Source organism: Sparassis crispa, assembly GCF_003851025.1.
Source record: "Sparassis crispa DNA, contig_000001F, whole genome shotgun sequence".
In the NCBI taxonomy this organism is placed as follows: domain Eukaryota; kingdom Fungi; phylum Basidiomycota; class Agaricomycetes; order Polyporales; family Sparassidaceae; genus Sparassis; species Sparassis crispa.
The window spans coordinates 653,514-675,838 of record NW_020939748.1 but is presented as its reverse complement, the minus strand read 5'-3'; the positions used below and the strand labels follow the sequence as shown (position 1 = coordinate 675,838).

Sequence of the window (22,325 nt, the reverse complement as noted above, 5' to 3'; positions counted from 1 at the left end):
ACCAGAAATCTCCTCGACGTTGAAAGTATATATCCTTGCATGCCTTTCGTGCAAGCCCGAGGGAAGTGCATTTCTGGTCGCACGACCACGAGATCTCGCCTTCCTGACACTGCGCTGCACTCCTCGATGCATTGCGATGTCTTCCCCCCGACATCAACTGGTATGTAATACAAAACCCCCAGGACGACAACAGTGGCAATCCCTCGCGGTGCCAATAATGTCTTTTGGAAAGTGCTGCAACCCGGCATGCAAGACAGTGCCCGACCTCTATACCGCTTCCCGTTTTCGTGGTGTCGCACGCAGTATATCGTCCACCCTGCAACCGTGTCAATAAACCATGCCGACCGACAAGGAGATAGTACATACCGAAGGATCATCTCTGCCGCCTCGCTGGCGCTGAGGATCACCTGGCGTTTGAGCTTGTAACTCTCTGTGACGCCTAGCTTCTGCATTGACCCGATCGTGCCCTCATTCATGTCTGCACCACACCAGAGCACATTAGCAACACCCAACAGAGCACGGAACAAACACAGCACTTACCCAGTCCCGCGTCAGATTGCCCTTCATAGTGCGCCGCCCGCAGCCGCGTCACCAAATCCGACGAGTCGAAGCCGGCATTATCAGCGAGGATGATGGGAATCTGGCGCAGCGCACGGCTGAACGCCTCCGCTGCGATCGCCTTCTTCCCCGTAACCTTGCGTGCCTCCTCCTCGACCGCGCAGCTCATCAGCATCTCGGAGCAGCCTCCCCCAAGCACGACCCGCGTTTCCTTCACTGTCTGCGAGAGCACGGAGAGCGCGTCGTGCAGTGAGCGCTCGGCCTCGTCCACCATCTGTGACGTTGACCCGCGCAGCACCACCGTGCATGCCTCACCTGCCGCTACGCCGGAGAACTTGATGAGCTGCAAGTTAACACAAACAGTGATCAGGACACTCTCATTTTTATGCACGTCGTTTGACGTATGCAGGACTGACCTTATCCTCGCCAATCATGATCTCCTCAATCAGCTCACAGCGTCCGAGCTTCACCTTGTCTGGGTGGTCGAACGTGCTCGCTATCTCACCACCAGTGACGAGTGACAGGCGCTCGACACCCTCGAAGTCGGCATGCTCGATAGTGAGAATGCCCTTCTCCGCCAATAGAGACTCGGGGTAGTTGTAGATCAGCTGCCGGTTAACGAAGCAGTTGATGCCGTGTGTCGCGATAGCCTCCACCTTCGCCTTCATCTTCTCCTGTAACCGGCGTCCTAGGCTTTAGAGAGACATGCACCAGGGTAAAGTAAAAGCAAAGCGCACCCGCTCCGCACGCTCGAGCTCCGCCAGCTTCCCCGTGCTGTCCACTTTAACACGTGCACCGAACACCTTGATCTTGTCCGTGTCCATCGCTGCCCACACAAACTATCAGATCGCGCCCTCGCCACAGAAGGATCCGTTACTCACATGTATTCGCGATGAGAATCTTCGCATTCTCCAGCCGCTTGGGACAATTGATGCCGATGGTCTTATCGAGGATGAAGCCTGTGTTCATGGCGTCAAGCTGAGCTTCCCTGGGGTATGGTGAGAGAGATCGTACCTTCGTCGAGATACGAATCTGTGAGCTTTTCGCCGACCTTCTTGATAACTTGGATATGGTCAAGATCCGTCGAGCCCTGACAGCATTCGGCCGTTAGACACAACCGTCCGCAAAGTTAGCGCTAGTAGCTCGCCTTTAGACGCAGGACAGCATCTACTGCTAGGTTCGCGAAGTAGTCCTTGTCCTGAGCGAGCACTTTCGATGACAGTGTTGTCCTTGCAATGTTGAACAGGTCTTGTCTAAACTGGGACGGGTCGGTGCTACATCATCTCCAATGAGCCTCAGCACTGAATTTTACACAGAAAAATCCCTATTGTCGGAGGTAAAATCACGATTCCGCGAGCGTAATTTGGACCATATAGATCCGCTCGCACGCAGGTTAAACGTTCCCTGCGAACTCGCCGCAGCTACATACCACCGCAACTCATGCATTTTTGAAACCCACCAAATCTGTTCCCCGTCCAGTTATTCACGAAGGGGGACACTGCACATGTGCAGTATGTACACGCGACTTTGACTGTAGCTCAATCGTGGATCATCCGCGCCACCGACAGGCATTGCGCGGTTGAAATCCAAAACATGGTGCTCACCTGTGATCGACCGCTGACTTCTCCAGTGCCTTCAGCGCTACCGCACTCGCGATCCGGAATCCTTCCACAATCGTCTGCGGATGTATTTTCTGGGCAATGAGCTTTTCCGCCTCACGTAGCAGCTCCGCCGCGAGAACGCAGACGCTGGTCGTGCCGTCGCCGACCTCGTCGTCCTGCACCTTGGAGATGTTAACGAGAATTTTGGCGGCGGCATTGTCGAGCTGGATGGCCTTCAGGATGGTGGCGCCATCGTTTGTCACGTTGATATCTCCCGTAGATGCGGACTGCAGGATCTTGTTCATGCCTTTGGGCCCGAGAGTGGATTTGACGAGATCGCCGAGCGCGAGCGCGCCGACGAAGGAAGAGAGACGCGCATTTTCTGCCTTCTCCTCTGTTGCCTGAAGCGAGAGTGTGAATATGTCCGCCGTAGGATTGCGAACTGAACGTACCTCTGCACCAAAAATGTTCATGGACATGTTTCCTGTGGAAGATGGAAAGTAGAAGGCTGCAGCTTTCTGACCGAGATCGGTCGGTCCGCGAATGGGCTGAGTTTGAAGTCAGTACCTCATTGGGGAGATACACATTCCCCATATGGGCGACAGGGAGGCTCGCACTCATTAACCACCAGAATTCTAACCAGTACTTTCTCAGGACCGGTACTGTAGCAGATTATGACATGTGTGGATGATACCAGTACATACCTCACGGCTCCTGCTGTCGAGGCACGAGTACTTAAGGTCATTGGCCAAATTGTACACGATTAAGTATCTGACCGGCGTTCCACCTGGAATCTTAGTATTGTATGCCAATGTTTAGAGCATACTCGTCCCGCCGGTCTGTTTTGAGATGGAGAGTCAGCCGGCGGGAGCAAAGCAGGTATAAGTACCGAGACCCTATTCTAGGGCTATAAACGATACCCCTTCAATCGACTGTCGATTATCGACACCGCATACCGCACCGTACGCTCTCTGCCGCTGGCCATCATCACCCTGCTCTCCTTCTGCTTTCATCTCTGTTCTCTCCGTGCTGGCGCTCTAGTTGTATTTTGAAAGTACTGTGTCCCCACACCATGTCGGTAAGGGTCAGACGGGCCGCTTCTCCACCCCCCGGCCTTCCTCATGCTACCCCGCGATTCCCTCACCCGCGCAGCGAACATCTTGACGCCGATGAGCGAAGAGAAGCTGCTTCGCGGGGATTCGTACCTTCACGCAAGGCTCACTCGTCTGGGGGTGTCAACCTCACTGCTGCGGAGTGGAAACTGCTCGCCGTCATTACCATTGTTGCAATGGTCGTCCGCCTCTTCCGCATATCCAAGCCGGATAGTGTCGTGTATGTCGTCTATACCATTCTCTAACTTCGCGCCCTCATCCCTCCAAGTTTCGACGAGGTCCACTTCGGAAGGTTCGCCGCTAAATACATCAAATCGCAGTACTTCGTCGATGTCCATCCTCCACTCGCCAAGCTACTCATCACACTAGCTGGATTTATCTTTGGCTTTGACGGCAATTTTGACTTCAAGGACATTGGCAAGTGAGTGTATGCATTATCTTCCGGTAAACACGTGCTATACAATATCATAGGCCATACGAGCACACACCGTATGTCGCGATGCGTCTCGTTCCAGGACTCCTTGGCGTGGCCACCGTACCACTCTCGTATCTGACTCTCCGCGCTCTCGATTGCCGCGCAACGACAGCGCTCCTCGCCTCGCTCTTCATCACCTTTGAGAACGGCCTAATCACCCAGTCCAGGCACATCCTCCTTGACTCCCCGCTCATCTTCTTCACCGCACTCACGGTATTTCTCTGGACGGGCTTCTGCAACGAAGACAAGCACGAGCCGTTCACCGACCGCTGGTGGACCTGGCTCACACTTTCCGGCCTCTCGCTCGGAGCCGTTGTCAGCTGCAAGTGGGTCGGGCTCTTCACCATCGCGACGGTCGGACTAGGCACTCTGAAGCAGCTCTGGTTACTCCTCGGTGACCTGCGCGTCACGCCGAAACAATTCTTCAGACACTTCGCGGCGAGGGCGCTCTGCCTGATCGCCGTACCTGTTCTGTTCTACATGTTCATGTTCTGGATACATTTCCTGATCTTGCAGAACCCCGGTGACGGTGATGGTTTCATGAGCTCCGAGTTCCAGCATACCCTCAACGGCCGTGGAATGGCAGACACGTTCGCAGGTGAGTTATTACCGTTGTAGATGACTCGTCTATATCGACTTGAATTGTAGACATCGGTGTTGGATCCACCGTCACCATTCGGCACGTCAACACGCAGGGTGGATATCTACACTCTCATGCTCACGTGTATCCAGGAGGAAGCAAGCGTAAGGACAACTCTTTCCTTGCGCGCGCGTTTATTCCAACTGCATTATATAGAACAACAGGTCACGTTGTACCCGCACCGCGACCAGAACAACGACTGGCTTTTGCTCAACGCGACCGCGGAAGCCGACCCAGTCTTCGATTGGCAAAACGAGCCCCTGCACTACATCACGCCAGGCATGCGAATCAAGCTGCGACACCTGAGCACGGACAAAGCACTGCACTCGCACGACTTTCGCCCGCCCGTGTCCGATGTCGACTTCCAGAACGAGGTTTCCGCGTACGGTATGGCGGGCTTCGCGGGCGACGCCAACGACGACTGGTTCCTCGAGATCGAGAAGGGCGACCGCCGGGACAAGGAGTCAGGCAAGCGCGTAAGGACGCTGCGTACGCAGTTCAGGCTCAGGCACGCGATGACGGGGTGCTACCTCTTCTCGCACAAGGTAAAGTTGCCCGAGTGGGGCTTCGAGCAGCAGGAAGTTACTTGCAATAAGAACGCCGTCAAGCCCAATTCCCTATGGGTCATCGAGACGGCCGCACACCCCCAGCGTTAGTCCCAGTAACGATCAGTATGACTGTACTAACGGATTTGCGTCCTGTGCAGTCCCTGCGAATGCGCCCAAGGTCAACTACCGCTTGCCCGGCTTCGTCTCTAAGTTCGTGGAATTGCAGCAGGTGATGTGGATGACGAACGCCGGTCTGACTGACCGCCATATGTTCGACTCGCGCCCTGATGCATGGCCCCGTTTACGTCGTGGCATCGTGAGTTCTCTTCCTTTTATATTTTTCAACACCATTTCTCAATTGTTATCCTAGAATTTTTGGGTGAAGGACCATCGTCAAATTTACCTACTAGGCAATCCGATGGTTTGGTGGCTCAGCACCGCGGCCGTAATTGGCTACGCGGCAGTGCGCGGCTTCCTTATCTTGCGCGCGAAGCGAGGTTTCAAAGATTTCGAGAATAGTAAGTCCCAACGTAGGTAATATTCAATCGCATCTCACGGCGCTGCAGCAAAAGTCGTCAAATACGACACACTGTGCGGATTCCTCTTCGTCGGGTGGTTCCTGCACTACTTCCCGTTTTACCTCATGGGCCGCCAGCTCTTCCTCCACCACTACTTCCCGGCGCTTTACTTCGCGATTCTACTGTCATGTGTCGTCTTCGATCTGGTCACGTCGGCTCTGCGGCCCAAGATCCGGCTGCAGATTGCGGCGGTGTTGCTGATCATCGCGATCTGGAATTTCGTATACTTCAGCCCTCTGGCGTATGGCAACTCGTGGACGAAGGCGAAGTGCCATAGTGCGCAGTGGATGAAGACGTGGGACTTTGCGTGGTAGGTCACCCTATGAAGTCTCGTGCCGTTGTCATCTGATCAGTTCTTTTCCAGCGAGGAATTTTACGACAATGTGAGTTTGCAAATTGCATTCCTAGGTGGTCATCGCTCTGACTACCCCTTCGTCTGCATCCACAGTACTCGCAATACGACAGCCTCATCGCCGCCACACCACAAAAATCTCAAGCCTCCGCTGCGACCATCGGTGGCGAGCCCGGCGGCCGCGCAGCGGTCGTCGTAGAGAACAATGTGGAGCCGAATGTAGAAGCAGCCGGAGCAGACTCCGCGGATACCACCGTCGCCGTCGGACAGGCTGAGCCAGGGCGGGACATCTTCGCAGGGGTACCACACGAAGACCTAAAAAGCCAGCCACACGTGCGCCCCGCTGCAGAGGAGGTCGTTTCTGAAGAGAAGGAGATCAGCTCTGTCATCGGGCAGGAACCCACCACGGCACTCGAAGCTGAGACCGCGGAAGAATCCCCCGAGCTCGTCGCGGGCGACCATTACGCAGAAGACGCACCGCTTGTTGGTGACGTGCCCACGCCTGAGGAGGTCGCTGGGGAACCGGAGCCAGCCCATCGCGGAGCGGAGGACGGGAAGACGCAAGGCGCTCTGCTCGAAGACGAGGCTGAGGCTGAGCGTGCCCGGGTCGAGCTATTCCCTGATGAGGCAGAGGCGGAGGCATAGGGCGTGTATGTGTATCTATTGGTGGCATATGTTTTGTCGGGATCTCGCATAATCCACTACTTGCATTCAACGTCCAGCGCGAGATAGTGGTATAATTTGCATGGTGATCTCAAGCTATCATGATAGGTCGCGATCTCGTGCTTCGGGGATAGTAGATGGGTTTCTCGACGCGGACACTTCGTCCTCTTCCTCTCCTTCCTCGTCCACATCTTCGTCCGATTTGTCAGATGATTCGGAGTCTACAACTCGCTTACGCTTCGAGCCTGTCTTGGGAGCTGTTTGATCCGACGATTTCTTCTTGCCTCGTTGTGTTCTGCCAGAGGTTTTCGGTTTCCGGCCACCCCTCTTCGCTTTCTCCATGGAGGAGACAAACATGTCGAAGTTGTTGATGAGAAATTTCTGGAATTTCACGTCATAACCCACACATTTCATCACCCATACTCCGATTTCCTGAGACGCACTGTCAGAAACTGTGACATCCAATAAAATTTTCGATAAGACGCTCACCTCTTCTCCAACTTCATAGGCGCGCATGATGTCCTGCCAGGTCAACTTCGCCGTGATCTTCCTGAGGAACGGCTTGTCCTTGCATAGCTCCATCACCTCGGCGTCGGAAAATTCAACTTGGATCCGACGGAGATATACACGCATGCGAACTTGCTCCCCCCAGCCCTTCTTGAGCATCTCTTCTGACCACCTCTTCTTGACCTGTGTGGCGAGATTGAATATCGGCCGATGAAATGAGCATTGGAAGTGCTCACTTTGTCAGTCTGGGTGCTAAACTCGTCTGTGGTCAGTGATTCTGAAGGAAACAGCGCGTATTGTCCAACATAGCGCCATCGACCTTCTGCGCAGAGAACAAGGACTCGCATGGGATGGGGCCGGTACCATGCTCCTTCCGCTCGCTGTCGAGTGAAAAATAGTCCGTTACTTCCCGCCGTCGTAGGTGCGTGAGGATTGTAGTCAGTATGTAAGCACATGAAATCGTCGATCCCATGGAGGGCTAGCCTCTCCTCGGAAATCTTGGGGAAAGTGTTGACGAAGCTCCCACCGTACAGCTGGGAGATATACAACCGCGGAAACATGAGCTTGGTAGACTCTAGATCCAGGGGAATAGGATAGATATCAAAGCCAACCGCCTTCAAGCGGTCTCTAACGAATTCGTAACTGAACTTGGAATCCTTTTTGATCTTGACATCTGGCTGGATGATGTCTCTCTTGTATGAGGGACAAGACATGGACAAATCAGGCCGGTGCACTCACATCCACCATCATTCTGAATGCCTCGTCTATCTCTTCTACCGTCATCTCTTCTTTTTTGACCATGGAAGATGCTCCCACCTCGACAGGTTCGTCCTTGACCGCAATCGGTGGCGACGCATTAGTTTCATCTTGCGATGCACTCGCCGCTTGGTTTTGCTCAGCTAACGCTGTACCACGACGCTCCTTCAGAATACGCTTTATGTCTCTCCACGGAGTCAAGAGAACCTCCGCTACAAGTCTCCGATTCTTTTTGAGTGGTTCCTTTATCTCCCTCTCTTCCTCCTTGAGGGCGTCGTAGGCAGTCGGCCGGGTTCTATCGAGGAGCGACGACGTGCGTTCCTCCGGCTTTAACACACCAGCTCCGATCTGTAGCTTGGAATCCTTGATCTCAGTCTTCTCGTCCTCCAACGCCTTAGCTGTTGAGGGGAAAGAAGCATCCAGGAATATGGAGTCATGCACCTTGAACTTCTCGTCAATATCGTGAGGATCCTGCATGAGAGGTCGGACCGCAAGCACTGGCGCAAAAGTTTTAACACGCTGATGGTCACATCGTAGATCACTTCCGAGGCAGAAATACGGACCTCAATCTGACTTTGCTGGTTTCTAAGAGACAAAATCTCCGAACGTCGTGGGGTGTAGGCGGTCAGCATGAGGATACGTACTCACAGCTGAGAGGTCTATCGGCAATTGTTTCCGTCCAATCGGATCGTGTTGTTCCTACTTAGCTGCCATTTCGGGACCACCACGCCTTCCACGTGACCGCGTTGTGGCACTCGGTTCCCACTGTCCATTAATGTTTGACTTAGCCTCTATAGGCCACGTCTACACAGGAGTCTAAACATGGGCCGTCCTTTTGAAGATGTGATTCCCTCTTCTCACATCTACCATCATTGTTGGCGTAACATCGCTCACTCTCCCCTCAGCAACATTGTCGATATCACTCACGACGTCGAGCCTGCGCACTCTACGATGAACAACACCCCCGAAGAGCGCTACGCAGCGCATGCACTATATTCTCTACAAGCATTCAACCACACTCAACCCGTGCCGACTATTAGACGGAAGGCTTACACGGTTGTGGGTGAGTAACCTATACTCGCCGTCGTTCCCGTGGATTTTAACGAGATATATCATATATCATTTCTCGGCGCAGCGCCAAATCTCCCGGAAGGCCACTGCAAGACCTCTTTCACCGTGCAAGGTGCAACTCCGGATGACGTTACTGCTGAAATTCTGGGAGCAGATATGGCCTCTCCCATTCAGCGTCACTTTCCAGTTCTCGAATTCATCGAGAAGGTCTGGAAATATTCTCCCGAAAAGCTAGCAGACATCCTCCATGGACGCAAGATTAGGATTCCCATCAGATCCTATGTCGACTACTGGACCAAACTGCGTCAACACCAATCATCCGCGATGAAAGTCTTTACAACCTTACTCACCGACATCCTGTATCAAATCTCTGGCACGGGTGCATGCGTTATACCCGCAGAATTTCACCACAAGCAGTCGGCCAGTGGCTACGGCGGCTCACCGCCAGACATTTCGTGGACTACAGTTGATGACGTTCGGGAGCAAAGGTGGACATGGACTATCTCCTGTGTAGAGGTAAGGGAGCATCAGAAGAACTTCTGCGCCATGGATCTGAAAGATGTTGAGGTCGACCTGAGCACATTTCGCCAGGTAAGTTCCCTTGTTCTATGAAAAGCATACTGCTAATGTCTCCCATTCAGTTCATATCCAAACATTCTTACCATAAACTGTCCACCAACAAGTGGAAAGCTGTACCGCAAGAAGACAGCTGTTCTCCATCATCGAGACCGATACGTAAGTGCTCACGGCCATTGACTCATAGCACCACACCTTCTACGCCTTCACGCTCACAGAGCCTCAAGCAGAAAGAGCCTTCCTCCGAGTCTGATGATCTACAGCCACAAGCGAGGCGCTTGCGGTGCAACTGGAGGTGCACTCTAGAAGAGAAAAGGTCATGCACGGACCAGAGAGACTGTCAGAGACTTGCCACCACAGAATTCGAGGCCGTGCATTACGAGTCGCAGATGCTGTTGCATGGTGTGCGCTCATTCTCCTCTAGCATCACCATTGACCACATGACTATGCACCTATGGTACGTGGGCCACATGAGCCTCATCAAATCGGCACCATTTAACATCCAGGAGGAACCCCATCTACTACTCCTCGTGGTTGCTGCAATGGCATCAGCGGATTTGAAGACAATGGGTATTTGCCCGTTCATGACATTCCCGTTAGATTACAACACCTACAAAGGAGCTCATCTAGAGATTCCCGCCAAGGTTGCGCTTGACAAAAAGGGCGAAGCATTACCAGAAGTTAGATTTGAGATCGACTCTGAGCAGTCTGTCTTGACGGATAGTGGGATTGTTGGTCGAGGAACGATGATTGTGCCCATCAAGACAGTGCCCAGCTCCGCGAGATTTGGTCGTGAGCCTCTGGTGGCTAAGATGTCTTGGCAGCCTAAAGACCGCGCATCAGAACCCCACTTCATCATGATCGTTTGGACAGCACTCGAGAGGACAGGCAAGATGGATGTCCTCAGGCACATCGTTGACCTCAAGTGTTCGGTCACTCGCTCTATGGAGGCCATGGATTTACTGAGGGCGTTCATGGGGACACGGATATTGGTTGTGAGGAAGCTCGAGAATTCAGGATGCTGGTGTTGACGCGGTACGATCCATTGGAATCTGTGAATAGCGTGAGGGAGTTTGAGAAGTTATTCACTGATGTTGTTTGAGGTGCGTTAGTTGCCAACATAATTACTGCGAAGTACTGACTTCGATTGCTATAGCACACCATGATGTATGGGTGTCATCCAACATTCTTCACCGAGATGTCAGCATTGGTAACGTCATGCTACATCGGCAGAATGGTGCCGTCTGTGGCATGCTATGTGATTGGGATCTTGCACTATGCAAATCGGACGGCGACAGCGACCTGGCCAAACACAAGATTATAGTAAAGTTGCCTACAAGAGAAAGCTCGTTCCACTGCTAAAACAGACATGCATGTGGAGGATGTACCCAAAGAAGACGAGCAGGAAATTGACGACGATACCCAGTCTCAGAATTGCACCGGCACTGGCCCATTTATGGCCCTCGATCTTTTGTCCTACAGTAATACCCCTTATCATCACTACTGCCATGATCTTGAGTCTTTTTTCTGGTTATTAACGTGGTTCTGTGCCACCTTCGATCCCGAATTGCACAAGAATCGATACAACGGCCTTTGGGACGACACAAATCTCATACTTGTCGGTGATGCAAAATATCATTTTCTCTACCAGACGCAGGTGTACAACAATGTCTTTGCCAAGGCGCACCCTGAATATCTTGCACTGGCAAACAGATGGGTTTACAGGCTTCGCGACATGTTTCGCCATGTCAATTTGGGAACTTTTTCAAGACATGTTTGTAGAGCTAGAGTACGCGCGGAGGAAGAACTGGCCCACTCACATCCAGGAGGCTGAAGACGAGATTCTGAAGCTTGTGATTAAGCGAAATTGGCTGATCACATATGAACGATTCATGGAGTTGCTCGATGTGCCACTATGAGTTTTCTTTCTAATGCTTTAGGTTTCAATTGACACCTCTCATCCTCCTCTCGGCGTCGTGGTGAAATTATATGTATTCAATGTTAACTTATTCCTCTGCAGATACGGACCGTTCCATAATCGCGAGAACTATGCAGTCTTCAAAGTTATAGATGAGCTACACCGCATAAGAAATTTGCCATACTATTGAGAGAGACACATGTTTCCTGCAAAAGATACAGTTATAATTCGATCAGTGTAAAGTATGTACAAACATATGGCACGTAAACCACACGTCGGAGGTGTGCCAGACCATGGCTCATCTTCATTGTTGAATCCCTACACTGGCTTCAGCACCGAATGCACTTCAGTACACCTTTGACCGCATCACGAACATCGTACCTGTGATGGCAGGTGCATATCCGGTTCTGAGCGTCACCACACTTGGCACAAGCTTAGTGCCCACCGCCTTTTAAGCTTGATCTGATGGTCAATGATATCCTGCGATGTGCGCATATCTGGTCATGAGTGAGATCTGTGATGCAGATGAGGGAGTAATACTTCCAAAGTATGTAGTATCCAGATGAATACTCCAGAGAGCAGTCCTACATCATCTGGACCTAAATTTGTCTTGGAGACACAAGCCGAGCCATCAAGCATCACCCTAAGTGCAGATGAGGCCATCAGCAAAACTCCCCTCTACTTTTTGTCTTACGGTCTTAATTGCCTTTTTTGCAACTTTTCTTACATTTCTGAAGGACATATTTTCTGGAATTCTGGAGGTGTTAGGTCTGGAATATACATAAGCAAAGGTATTCTAAAACATACACTACATAGATTTTTATCATGTCTTGTTTTGAAAAAGTGCAAGACAGGCCAGTCTTAAAATAATGAGGTCCACCTCTTAATTCAAGACAAGTAAGACAAAAAAGGCCCAAAAAAGGCAAGTAAGACATGTAATGAGGTCAAATGGAGTTTTGCTGATGAGGTTTTGCTAGGGTCATACACAGACGTGTCTGTCATTGCTGGCAGTAAGACATGAACACTCATTGGTCCAAACAGTCACAGAGAAGGGTTTAGATGCATTCAGGTGATTGAATGATTCGTGTGGGCCATTCTGTTGGTGACAGCCATAGGATGCAGAAGTTGCAAGGTAATTGTGAAAAGCATAGGTTCAACAGGCACACTGCACTGGCTTGGACGGAAGGCTTAGCGGATGAGGGCTGAAACCTATGCAAGCATGAACATCAGAATATCTGGTGGAGAATCAATGCAACATACATCATGGCTTGAACTCCGTAATCAACGCAGTAGCAGGCAATGTCATGCATAAGCGTGGTTCTGTAGGATATATCGGCATGCTTTGGTCATGCTGCTTTTCTCTACAATGTCTAAAGGTACCGAAGACGATAAAAATTATCTCATTACCTCGAAAACATTCCCGACTGACTCGGACTTGTCAGTACTAGAATAAAGAAAATGAGAACATACATGAGCATTTCAGGATCACCGAAAGGTTTGGGGTAACATTATAAGGCCAGTCGCGTGAACACCGCAATTTTTCAGAAGTTCACCTTAGTGGCAGTTTGAGCATAGACGAGCCATGTCAATGTGATTATATGCCATGATTGCCGACCTACCAAAAACAGCGGAATCTTCACGGCTTACAAGGTATCTGGCCATGCCTTGTAAACATTTGCGTCAATGCTCCGTGCCTTCAGAAACATTGTTGATGGTTACACACAAACGGGTATCGGTTGGACCCCTGCAGGTAGATTTTGTTCATTAGCAAAGTGACTGTTTGAAGAAGAGAAAGAACACGCACACCATAACCGATTCACTGGATTTTCTCGATGACTAAAGTTCAAATGCTAAGGGTTTTCAAGTGTGCTGGACCATATAACTCTGGGCCTATCATTCGCAAATCCTGTCTCTACCAGATGTTCGCCTTCCCAGATTCATAGATACATGTCTGGTGCTCTCAATGTGTCAGTGACCTAATACTAGGTATCGCGCCACTCCCGGATGCGCGTCCGTTTGCAGCCGGTGCATTTCAACTAAGAGAGTATCGGAAGCACAACATTGACGAGAAAGAAGGGCACTTCCGTAAGAGAGGGCGGTCGATTGTTCGGATTCGATTGGCGCCCAGCGGGCGCCTGGTCACGTCACGTCCAGCAACTTCCGGATCTTTGAATTAGTAGACATACTTAGGTTTCATTAGAGACATTTGTTGACATTAGAAACCCTCCCGTAATTCGGCAGTGGGATAAGACAATTGGCGCCCAGTGCCCGACGCCCGACATCCGACTGGTGCACCGTGGCGCCATCCTCTTTCGACACTGACGATTGTGCGGAATGTTCAGCACATCAAACATCTTAGTGGTGCATACTAGTACTTGCAGCCTGCACGACATCGCTGTCTGCATTGAGATTGTCATCGGAGTATGGGGGCTACCGGAACACCCCCAACACCCAGGCAACAGCCCAAGACATTACAATCTACTTACAAGACTTTATTGACTTATTGCAAATGGGGCCGACTACTCCGGCACGAGTACAACTAAAAACCGAGGTGATGTGACATGAGCGCCCGCAGAGCGCCAATCGAATCCGAACAATCGAGTCTACACTCACTTCCGTAATGCCATCTGAACCACTCACTACACGTAGGTTGCCACAGAAATGGATTGTGTAGGAAATTAGCAGAAGACTCACGTTGACGAGCGCCCGAGGAATGATCACGTGCGATACGAGTCGCGTCGTGTATTTTTCAGGGAGCACGGAATGAGTCGGAGGATCCGAGACGACTCTTGACGTGCCGCACAGTGACGACGCCCACACCCGTCCCCTCGTCCTCCTCACACCACCGGGGGCATCGCTGGACGTCTCTCCTACAACATCATTCATTTAACATTGACGACCTCGTAGCGCCATGCTACCCAAGGTAGCGAGCCATATCGGCAGGGCCGTAGCCGCGGTCCACTCCCAGACTACCCACGCCGTTCGCAATGCCCTCCAGCTCCAGTCATCTTCTGGCCCTGCAGGAAACATAGGCTCGTGGAATGGTACCTCCTCGAGCTCCGGCTGGGGAAATTATGGCGCAGGCTCTGGTGGCGCAAAGTACCACGCCGGCAGTCGCTTTCAGGGCGGATACACGGTCAGTATCGATGCTCGTCTCTCTCTTGCTCTCCAGATACGCACCATCGCTTCCCTCCTTCTAGCGACTTTGTCACTAACACTACTTTCTATAGGGACCAGGCCGTGCTATCACACAGGCCGAGCCGGTTTCAAATGATGCTAGGAACGACGACGACGACGATGTTCCTTTCTCACGCCGCCGGGGCCGTACCCTCGCGAGGCGGAAGAGTCTCTCGTTCATCACGCAGGAGCGTCCTGGCGAAAAGCTTAGGGTGCTGAAGACCGTGCAGTCGCACGTCAGGTCTTTCCATGCTGTGGCGGAAGCACCAGCCGCGGAGGCTCCCCCAGCGCCACCCCCGCCAGCGCTGGTCGCACAGCGCGTGGAGGGGCAACAGCGGCCCGAGGAGGCCGACAAGTACTCGAACACAGCGTTGTACAATGCGGCGCTAGTGGCACTGAGCCAGGTGCGGAAACCCGGCGAATCGCTGCAGGCGATATTGGAGACGTACAACGAGATGCTGTCGCGGTCCATCCTGCCGAACATGAAGACATACTCGATCCTGATACACGCTCTCACGGACAGGGACCACGAGATCCAGAAGGCCTTGCCGGTGTTGGAGTGGCGTGCATCGCACGAACAGATGTCGTCGTCTCAGGCTCAGCAGGAAATTGAGAAGCTGCAGGCGGAGAATAATTTTGGCTCGGCCTTTACGCTGTTCCAGACGGTGTGCGCGATCCCCAGGGCGAGGCCCACGGTGAATATTTACAACAGGCTGCTACGATCGTGTGCGATCCACTCAAATGTGGACGCGGCGATTTACGTCTTCGCACATCTAGAGCAACGCAAAGACGTTTCTCCAACTTGTGACACGTTCCGGTATCTGATTGAGGTCTACACTGCAACGGGTGATATCAATGGGGCGAAGGAGGTTTTCGAAGAGTACAAGGACGCCTGTCATTCGAATCGGATCTCCTGGAAACAGGAAGAAACTACGGACAGCGCTATCATCACGGCTGGTCGCTGTGCGCATCTCATCGTCTATAACACAATGATCGAGGCGTATATTCGCTGCGGACAGTCGACAAACGGCATAGGGCTGTTGGAGCAGATGCTCGACTCCAAGGCCGGTCCGGCGTTCGCGCCCGAGGATATTCCAAATCCTTGCGCAGCGACGTACGCGCGCATGATACACGCGTTCTGTGTAATAGGAGACGTTCGCGATGCCCTCGCGTGGTTCGAGAGGTTACTGCAGCAGGATACCAGCCCAGGTCATCCCTTCGAGACCTCGAAGATACCTACCAGGCCTCCTCAGGATGGGTGGAACATTATATTGGGTGTGCTCGCTGACCACGATATGGTTGCGGATTTAAACCGGTTATTTGCGCGCCAGTTGGAGCTTGCCGAACAGGATGGTCTGCATATCCGAGAGAATGATCGGGTATCTGTCTTGCGCGCGAACTTGCACTACCTGGATGTTCATCCCGAGATCGAGGATGCAGCTGCCGTGGAGACGCTGGATTTCTTGGCCAACATTGTCCTCCCTGGTGACATGGAGCTTGTGCGATTCTTTAGCCAGTCAGAAATGGTCTTGCAATCCATGGCTAGACTTTGCCTGGCGCACAATCACGCGGAATGTGCCTTGGGCTTGCTAGAGAGATACGTCGCTGAACAAAGCCGGGAAATTGAAGCCGTGCAGGCCATGGAAGGCAGCCTCGATCTTAATCGCAGGGTTGATTTCTTGCGCGCATTCATTGAAGATATCACGGGCTTCTTCTTGGACAACGGGCGTGTGCAGTTGTCTCTGGAACAGGTGCTTCGACTTGCAGCGCTTAATAACGATATCGGCGTGCTGCTTCCCGTGTATGCCCCAGAGCTGCTCAGTGCATATAAAGCGGCCAAATCCCAGGGAGGTATACCTCAGCTGTCGCCAAAGCAATGGGGAACTCTTATTAATGCTGGCTTGCAAGGATTGAAGAGACAGACCTCTGCGTATGAGGCTGTATCTGAATTCGAGGAGTTGCTCCGTGACGTCGCTCTCACCGATATTGACCCCTTCACTACTTTCAGCATCGGCATGTTGACTCACATAGTCGACACGTTACTGAGTCGATATGACTTCGAAGTGGTATCGGCCTTCTTTACATCTCTGGGACCCAAGTACGACAAGATGGCAGCAGTCATGGCTGACTTCAGACACCAGAAAATGCAAATGCCTGCATCTACGGAAAATTTGAAACTCGAGATCGAGCCGCCTATCACCCCGGTTCGTTTCAACATGACGCACAGCAAGTATGTGGATCAGTTTATTGGCCCAAAGGCGAAGGTGTCTCCGCTGGTGGCATATCATCGCTACAAATCGGGCTTGCGCAACAACAATTACCCTCGCCCGGAAGTCATTGCGCAGCTCATTGGATCTTTGGGCCGATCGGGCGAGGTGGAGAAGATGCACGAGCTATACCAGACTGCGCAACTCGTATTGGCCTCCATGGAAGGAAACAAGAAGTGGCAGTCGGTGAGCTGGTTCCAGGTCGAGGACTACATGGTCATTGGACTCGCGCACGCCGGCGACCTTGAGGCCGCGCATGTCCATCGCATGCGGATCTTGGAGCAGGGCGGTACTCCGTCAGCCGATGCATACGGAGCCCTTATCCACCTCGTGAAGGACACCACGGATGACACCTCAAACGCGATGGCGCTCTGGCAGGAATCTCAGGCTCGAGGTGTTGTGCCGAATATCTACCTCTACAACACGATTATCTCTAAGCTGGCTAAGGCGCGCAAGGCCGACCACGCGCTGGAGCTGTTTCAACAGATGAAGACACGTCACCTCTTCCCGACATCTGTCACCTACGGTGCTGTCATTGCGGCGTGCTGCCGTGTCGGTGATGTCGTCTCTGCGGAGGTTCTGTTCGATGAGATGTTGGCGCAGCGCAACTTCAAGCCCCGTGTGCCCCCTTACAACACCATGATGCAGTTGTACACTCACACGAAACCTGACCGTGAGCGCGTTCTTTACTACTTCAACGCTCTCCAAGCGGCAAATGTTAAACCTACGGCGCACACGTACAAGGTTAGTGCACTCCGTCTTACTCGAGGAACGACGTGCTAATTCCTCACTCAGCTGCTCATAGATGCTTATGGTTGCATTGAGCCCGTAGATATTCAGGCGATGGAGAGCAACTTCGAAAGCCTCACGGAAGGAGAACACCCTATGGTCCAGGGTACACACTGGGCAGCGCTGATCAATGCCTACGGGTGTGTGCAGAAAAACCTCGAGAAGGCGCTTGCGATCTTCGACTCCATTGCCACACACCCGTCGACTCTACACTCGGGCGCGGCGTTGCCTGACGCGGTCGTCTTTGAGGCGCTCATCAATGTTCTCGTTACCCTCCGCCGGCCGGACCTCATTCCCGTCTACACTGAGCGCCTCGTATCGTACGGCGTTCATATGACAGCGTATATTGCAAACCTGCTTATCAAAGGATACGCATCCACTGGCGACATCGAGCGTGCGCGCGAAATTTTCGAGAGCCTCGCAGATCCTCCAGAGGGTGTCGCTGCGCCACACAATCATGCACCACATGATGACGAAACAGCTCATACTATTCAAGTCCCAGTTACCGCTCCGGTATATCGCGAGGTGAGCATCTCCATGCTTTGAATTCTGTGCGACAACTCATCTGCTTCTGCTTAGCCATCTACTTGGGAGGCTATGGTGCGCGCGGAACTCGGCAACGGCAATCGCGACAATGCTGTGGCGCTGCTGAACCGTGTGCAGGCTAGGTAGGTGCTCCTAGTACGTTGAGCTTGTTCGACACTAAGTTTATCTCCCGCTTAGAAAATTCCCCCCTGCGGTGTACAACCGCATCAGCGGGATTATGCTCGACGACTCCGTATCCCCCTGGCCCTCTTCTGATTCAGTATCGTCTCCGACAACATGGGCGATGACTGAGTCGTCCTCCGCCTCCATCCCTAGCCCTTGATCATGCCGCATGCGTACCAAGTCAAACTGCTTTCCTTGACGAGCTGTATCATAGGACACGTTGTAGATGTATCATACCAGCAAACCCCAGTGCATACTTTAACGCTATAAGTTATATTACCGAGTAGCAGGTACGAGCGCGACGTACATACAAAATTAATGAATGCATAGCGGTGCACGCGTCGCGTCGAAAACGAACAGAGGGTGTCAGTCTAGCCTGTCACCCTTGCCCCGCGCGACCTCGCGGAACTCAGGGCTGTCCGCAAAGAGGCGCAACAGGGCCCAAGCGAAGACGGCGACGAAGAGCAGCACGAAGCAGACGGTGCTCCAAGGGTGCGCGGACACGTACTTCTCCGTGGCCATGAGGCGGCCGTTGAGGTACTGCATGCTCTCCGATGAGCAAACACGGAAAAGGAGACAGAGTATGCACGTACGCGGGCCATGCGTTCCACAAAGTTTTCGGAGTGCTTAGGCTTAATCGTCCTAGAGAGCGCGCCGTTGATCGCAGAGAAGAGACTCGACGACGACAGCTGGATCTTCTCCCCGAAGTGGTCCGTGTCCCAGTAAACAAGACCCTGCGACGATCCGCGCATAAGTCAACAAATCCAGAGGCGAGACGTGAACGACGGAGAAAGGTTACGCACCGAATGGTCAGCGATGACGACGCGGGGCAGCGCGTCGGGCTTGATGCCGTACATGCCCTTGAGCCACGACGCCCAGCGCTCCGCGTCCATCCACGCAAACACGACCGCAGCGCTACCGCGCGCGTCCCGCCACTGGCGCGCGAGCTCGCGCATCTCCGGCGCGATGTCCGCCTGCAGCGCGGACGGCGCCGCCGCGGCGAGCACGACGAGCGGCTTGTGCGGCGCATTCATCACGTCCTGGAAGTTGTCCGAGGAGAGCGCGAGGCTCAGCGGGAGGCGGTTGCGTAGCAGCTGGGGACGCGTTAGTGTCTGCGTGGAGCGGAAGAGGACTGAGCTACCCAGGATGTGAGTGACTCTTTCTCGTGGTCTGCGTTGGCCTGCGTCGTGAACTGGTACACGGCTGCGGGAGCGGCGTCGTCGCCATCTTTCAGGGCGAGGATGATCGAGGCATCGGGAGTGATGCCGAAATGGGAGTACAGCCGACTGGAGGTAGAGGTGTAGATGGGAGGGGAACCGAACAGGATGTGTGACGCGTCAAGGAGGTGGTTCTGCATGAAAGGATCAGAGTGTGTTGAATGAACTATGTGAGGGACGTACGATCGGCCAGTTAGAAGTTGGAGGGTGCAAAAGGAGGTAGAGCACGGGGTGCTCCTCTACGCGGGCGTGCAGATCCTCAAAGTTCATTTCGCGCATCGGTCTGTGGACGAAGTACGCTCAATACACGCATAGCATTAAGTGTTCAATCACGCACGGCCCAGAGATCTTCTCCGCGAATGCCTTGAGCTGTTCGAGTTTGCGCCCGCTGGTGTATTCAGTCTTGCCTCCGTCTTTGCCTCCGTAGTACACAAGCATCGGAAAACCGGTGACACCCTCCGCGTGGCAGAGTGCGTTATGGTCATCGCAGTTAACCTCAGCAATCGCCAGCTTGTGCTGCATCTCCACTGCAAGCTCCCTCCACACGGGGGCGAGCTTTTTACAGTGACCACACCTATCGCAGGACAATCAGTTTCAGAGAAGCCGACTCAACTTCCAGAAGAACATACCACGGCGCGAAGAATTTGACGAAAATCATTCCATCGTCTACCACGTCCCGGAACGTGTTCTCATTCAGCTCCAGCACCGTACCCGACGGGTTGAGGTCCCGTGCGGGGGCAGCGCGGTATGACTCTCTGTGCTCTGCAATATACCTGTCCTCCACGACCAGCGCGGCGGGCGCGGAGGTAGGTTCTGGCTCTGGCTCTGGCTCTGGCTCGGCCACAGTCGTCGGCTCGGCGTGCGTGGAGATGAACGCAGTGAGCCGGTCGTAGTCTCGTGCACCGCTGAACATCTCTTGGAAGACGCCATTACGGTAAAGATTCATCTGGGGATAGCCCGTGACGCCGTTCTTGGTGCAGAGATCTGCACAGCACGTTGAAACGGTGAATGAAGAGGAGAATAAGGAGCTCACCACCGTTGATGGCGCAGTTGACTTGCGCAAGGTGAATGCCTGGGTCGGCGCTCTTCTGGGTGTCGGCGACGAGCTGCTCCCAGGTGGGCATGAAGTCGCGGCAGTGAGGGCAATATGGGGAGAAGTGTTCAATGAACCTGCACGAATCTAAGTCTCGCAGCATGACTGGGTAGACGAGCACGCGCACCATACACCCTGTGCTATTGTTGATTCGAAGTTGTCTGGCTCGAGAACGTCGAGCCCCACGGATTCGACTGGCGCTGCGATGGCGGTGAGGGTCAATGACGCGACGAGCAGCGAGTACGGCAGTTGCGCCAAGGCAGCCGAGAGTTTCATGGTGGACCAGGTTAGTATAGTGCAGCCAGGTAGCCAGTGAACCGGGGGAAAAATAAAGAAAAGTCGTGGAAATAGTAGAGAGCAAGGAAGATGCGAGGTGGCTGTACTTGTCTGTTTCTGCGTCCATGGAGACCTTCCACTACGCACACTTCCCGCCAGAGCTCTCGCATGTCCACATCGCCCTCTTCACTAACGTCGCCAACGCCGCCCAGCTCCGCGCCCGCATCGTCGAGGCCAGCCTCGCGCAGGGCCCCGACGCCGACGCCCAGCGCGCCGCCGTCAACTTCGCCTTCATCGACGCTAGCCTCGTCAGTCCGTTCTACCTTTCCTCTCTGCCTCGCCTGACGCCTTCGCATAAGATCTGCAGCGTATTGCACCTGCAGACTGCCGTCGTCGCAGCAATTCTCGCCCAGGTGCAGGGCACGCTGCGCACCAAGACCGTGCACTCGGAAATTCTCTGGGCTCTCAACCCCAGTAACAATGTAACTCATCTCGTATGCAGGGAACGCCTGCATCACTGAAGTCGGGTTGCGTTGTAGATCACGGAAGCCTTAAGGCGATATGGCGTGTCCGACTCCTCCACCGCCATTTTCGTCGTGCGGATAGCGTCCCCCGAGCTACACGATGTCGATGAACTCATGAAAGCCGTCGTCTCGGGAGATATTTCACCACTGAGTGCGCTCGACGGAATCACAGATTGGACTAGTGTCAAGAAGGTGTGTATCACTGCGGCCTCGGGGTGTGTCTTTCTTCACGCGATCTGCTACCCAGTACAACAAACTGAACAGCGATCCTGCGATCAAGATAGCAGCAGGCAAGGATGGTGTTCAGGAACGCAGAGTGATCGACGAGATCGTCTTAAGTATGGTCGCCATGAAGAGCGTGATGGGGTAGGTTTCCCTAACTTCTCTAGGCTACTCAAACAGTCTGCAGTCTTTGAGTAGAGCTGGACGGCATCACGAAATGGAGGAGATGCAGTCCGGAACTGTGGGAGCCTACCCGATGTCGACTCATCACACTCCTTATAAGAAGCTGCTAAGCTACAACTTAGCAACATCTGCGGCCTTAGAGCAAGCCTTCTTGAGCTCGTTGGCGTCCGAGACGACAACCGTACGGGGAAATTGAAACTCGCAGCCGTATTATGCTCCTTATTCCGCTATGATGTGTGTGTGACTCACACATCATCGCGAGTACGAAGCAGAATTTGACCACTGAATTCTGAGCAGGATACTCCATACTTACCTTCACTAAGCTCTACTAGCCATTTTCCAATGTCCACGGTTCTCAGTTGATCACGGATTGCTACTGCGCTCTCGCATTGATTGGCGAAAGTCCGCCTCTTCAGGTCTACTTATGTGTCTGGTCCTCTTCGTGATCTCACCGAACTTGCTGTGTTTACCTGATATTACAAAATGCATGTTACACTCGCACTGCCGAGCAACA

At 53.1% G+C, this 22,325-nt stretch overlaps 7 protein-coding genes across 7 annotated transcripts; 4 read left to right on the top strand and 3 right to left on the bottom strand.

Moving 5' to 3' along the window:
* Positions 1–267: 267 nt before the first annotated feature.
* Positions 268–2,638, bottom strand: SCP_0202080 (Probable T-complex protein 1 subunit; the record flags this gene model as incomplete). The annotated part of the gene is made up of 10 exons (XM_027754123.1): positions 268–316; positions 367–478; positions 541–901; positions 975–1,232; positions 1,296–1,384; positions 1,440–1,517; positions 1,573–1,648; positions 1,706–1,832; positions 2,163–2,560; positions 2,612–2,638. 10 exons carry the CDS (start codon positions 2,636–2,638, stop codon positions 268–270), a joined length of 1,575 nt encoding a protein of 524 aa, XP_027609924.1.
* Positions 2,639–3,231: 593 nt separating this feature from the next.
* SCP_0202070 (Dolichyl-phosphate-mannose--protein mannosyltransferase 1) lies at positions 3,232–6,509 on the top strand (the record flags this gene model as incomplete). Its single annotated transcript, XM_027754122.1, has 10 exons — positions 3,232–3,491; positions 3,540–3,692; positions 3,743–4,344; positions 4,395–4,490; positions 4,543–5,037; positions 5,093–5,250; positions 5,305–5,452; positions 5,501–5,822; positions 5,877–5,895; positions 5,961–6,509. The coding sequence occupies 10 exons, from the start codon at positions 3,232–3,234 to the stop codon at positions 6,507–6,509; spliced, it is 2,802 nt and encodes a 933-aa protein (XP_027609923.1).
* A 117-nt stretch (positions 6,510–6,626) lies between these two features.
* SCP_0202060 (hypothetical protein) lies at positions 6,627–8,267 on the bottom strand (the record flags this gene model as incomplete). The annotated part of the gene is made up of 4 exons (XM_027754121.1): positions 6,627–6,959; positions 7,017–7,217; positions 7,271–7,711; positions 7,773–8,267. 4 exons carry the CDS (start codon positions 8,265–8,267, stop codon positions 6,627–6,629), a joined length of 1,470 nt encoding a protein of 489 aa, XP_027609922.1.
* A 345-nt stretch (positions 8,268–8,612) lies between these two features.
* On the top strand, positions 8,613–9,690 carry SCP_0202050 (hypothetical protein; the record flags this gene model as incomplete). Its single annotated transcript, XM_027754120.1, has 5 exons — positions 8,613–8,853; positions 8,926–9,377; positions 9,429–9,452; positions 9,503–9,596; positions 9,656–9,690. The coding sequence occupies 5 exons, from the start codon at positions 8,613–8,615 to the stop codon at positions 9,688–9,690; spliced, it is 846 nt and encodes a 281-aa protein (XP_027609921.1).
* Positions 9,691–14,266: 4,576 nt separating this feature from the next.
* On the top strand, positions 14,267–18,456 carry SCP_0202040 (hypothetical protein; the record flags this gene model as incomplete). Its single annotated transcript, XM_027754119.1, has 5 exons — positions 14,267–14,491; positions 14,586–17,543; positions 17,595–18,113; positions 18,168–18,256; positions 18,312–18,456. 5 exons carry the CDS (start codon positions 14,267–14,269, stop codon positions 18,454–18,456), a joined length of 3,936 nt encoding a protein of 1,311 aa, XP_027609920.1.
* A 206-nt stretch (positions 18,457–18,662) lies between these two features.
* SCP_0202030 (hypothetical protein) lies at positions 18,663–20,882 on the bottom strand (the record flags this gene model as incomplete). The annotated part of the gene is made up of 9 exons (XM_027754118.1): positions 18,663–18,836; positions 18,890–19,030; positions 19,100–19,390; positions 19,438–19,647; positions 19,697–19,796; positions 19,851–20,087; positions 20,143–20,497; positions 20,547–20,683; positions 20,734–20,882. 9 exons carry the CDS (start codon positions 20,880–20,882, stop codon positions 18,663–18,665), a joined length of 1,794 nt encoding a protein of 597 aa, XP_027609919.1.
* Positions 20,883–21,007: 125 nt separating this feature from the next.
* Positions 21,008–21,776, top strand: SCP_0202020 (EKC/KEOPS complex subunit CGI121; the record flags this gene model as incomplete). The annotated part of the gene is made up of 4 exons (XM_027754117.1): positions 21,008–21,190; positions 21,242–21,364; positions 21,422–21,598; positions 21,654–21,776. 4 exons carry the CDS (start codon positions 21,008–21,010, stop codon positions 21,774–21,776), a joined length of 606 nt encoding a protein of 201 aa, XP_027609918.1.
* Between the last annotated feature and the right edge of the window lie 549 nt (positions 21,777–22,325).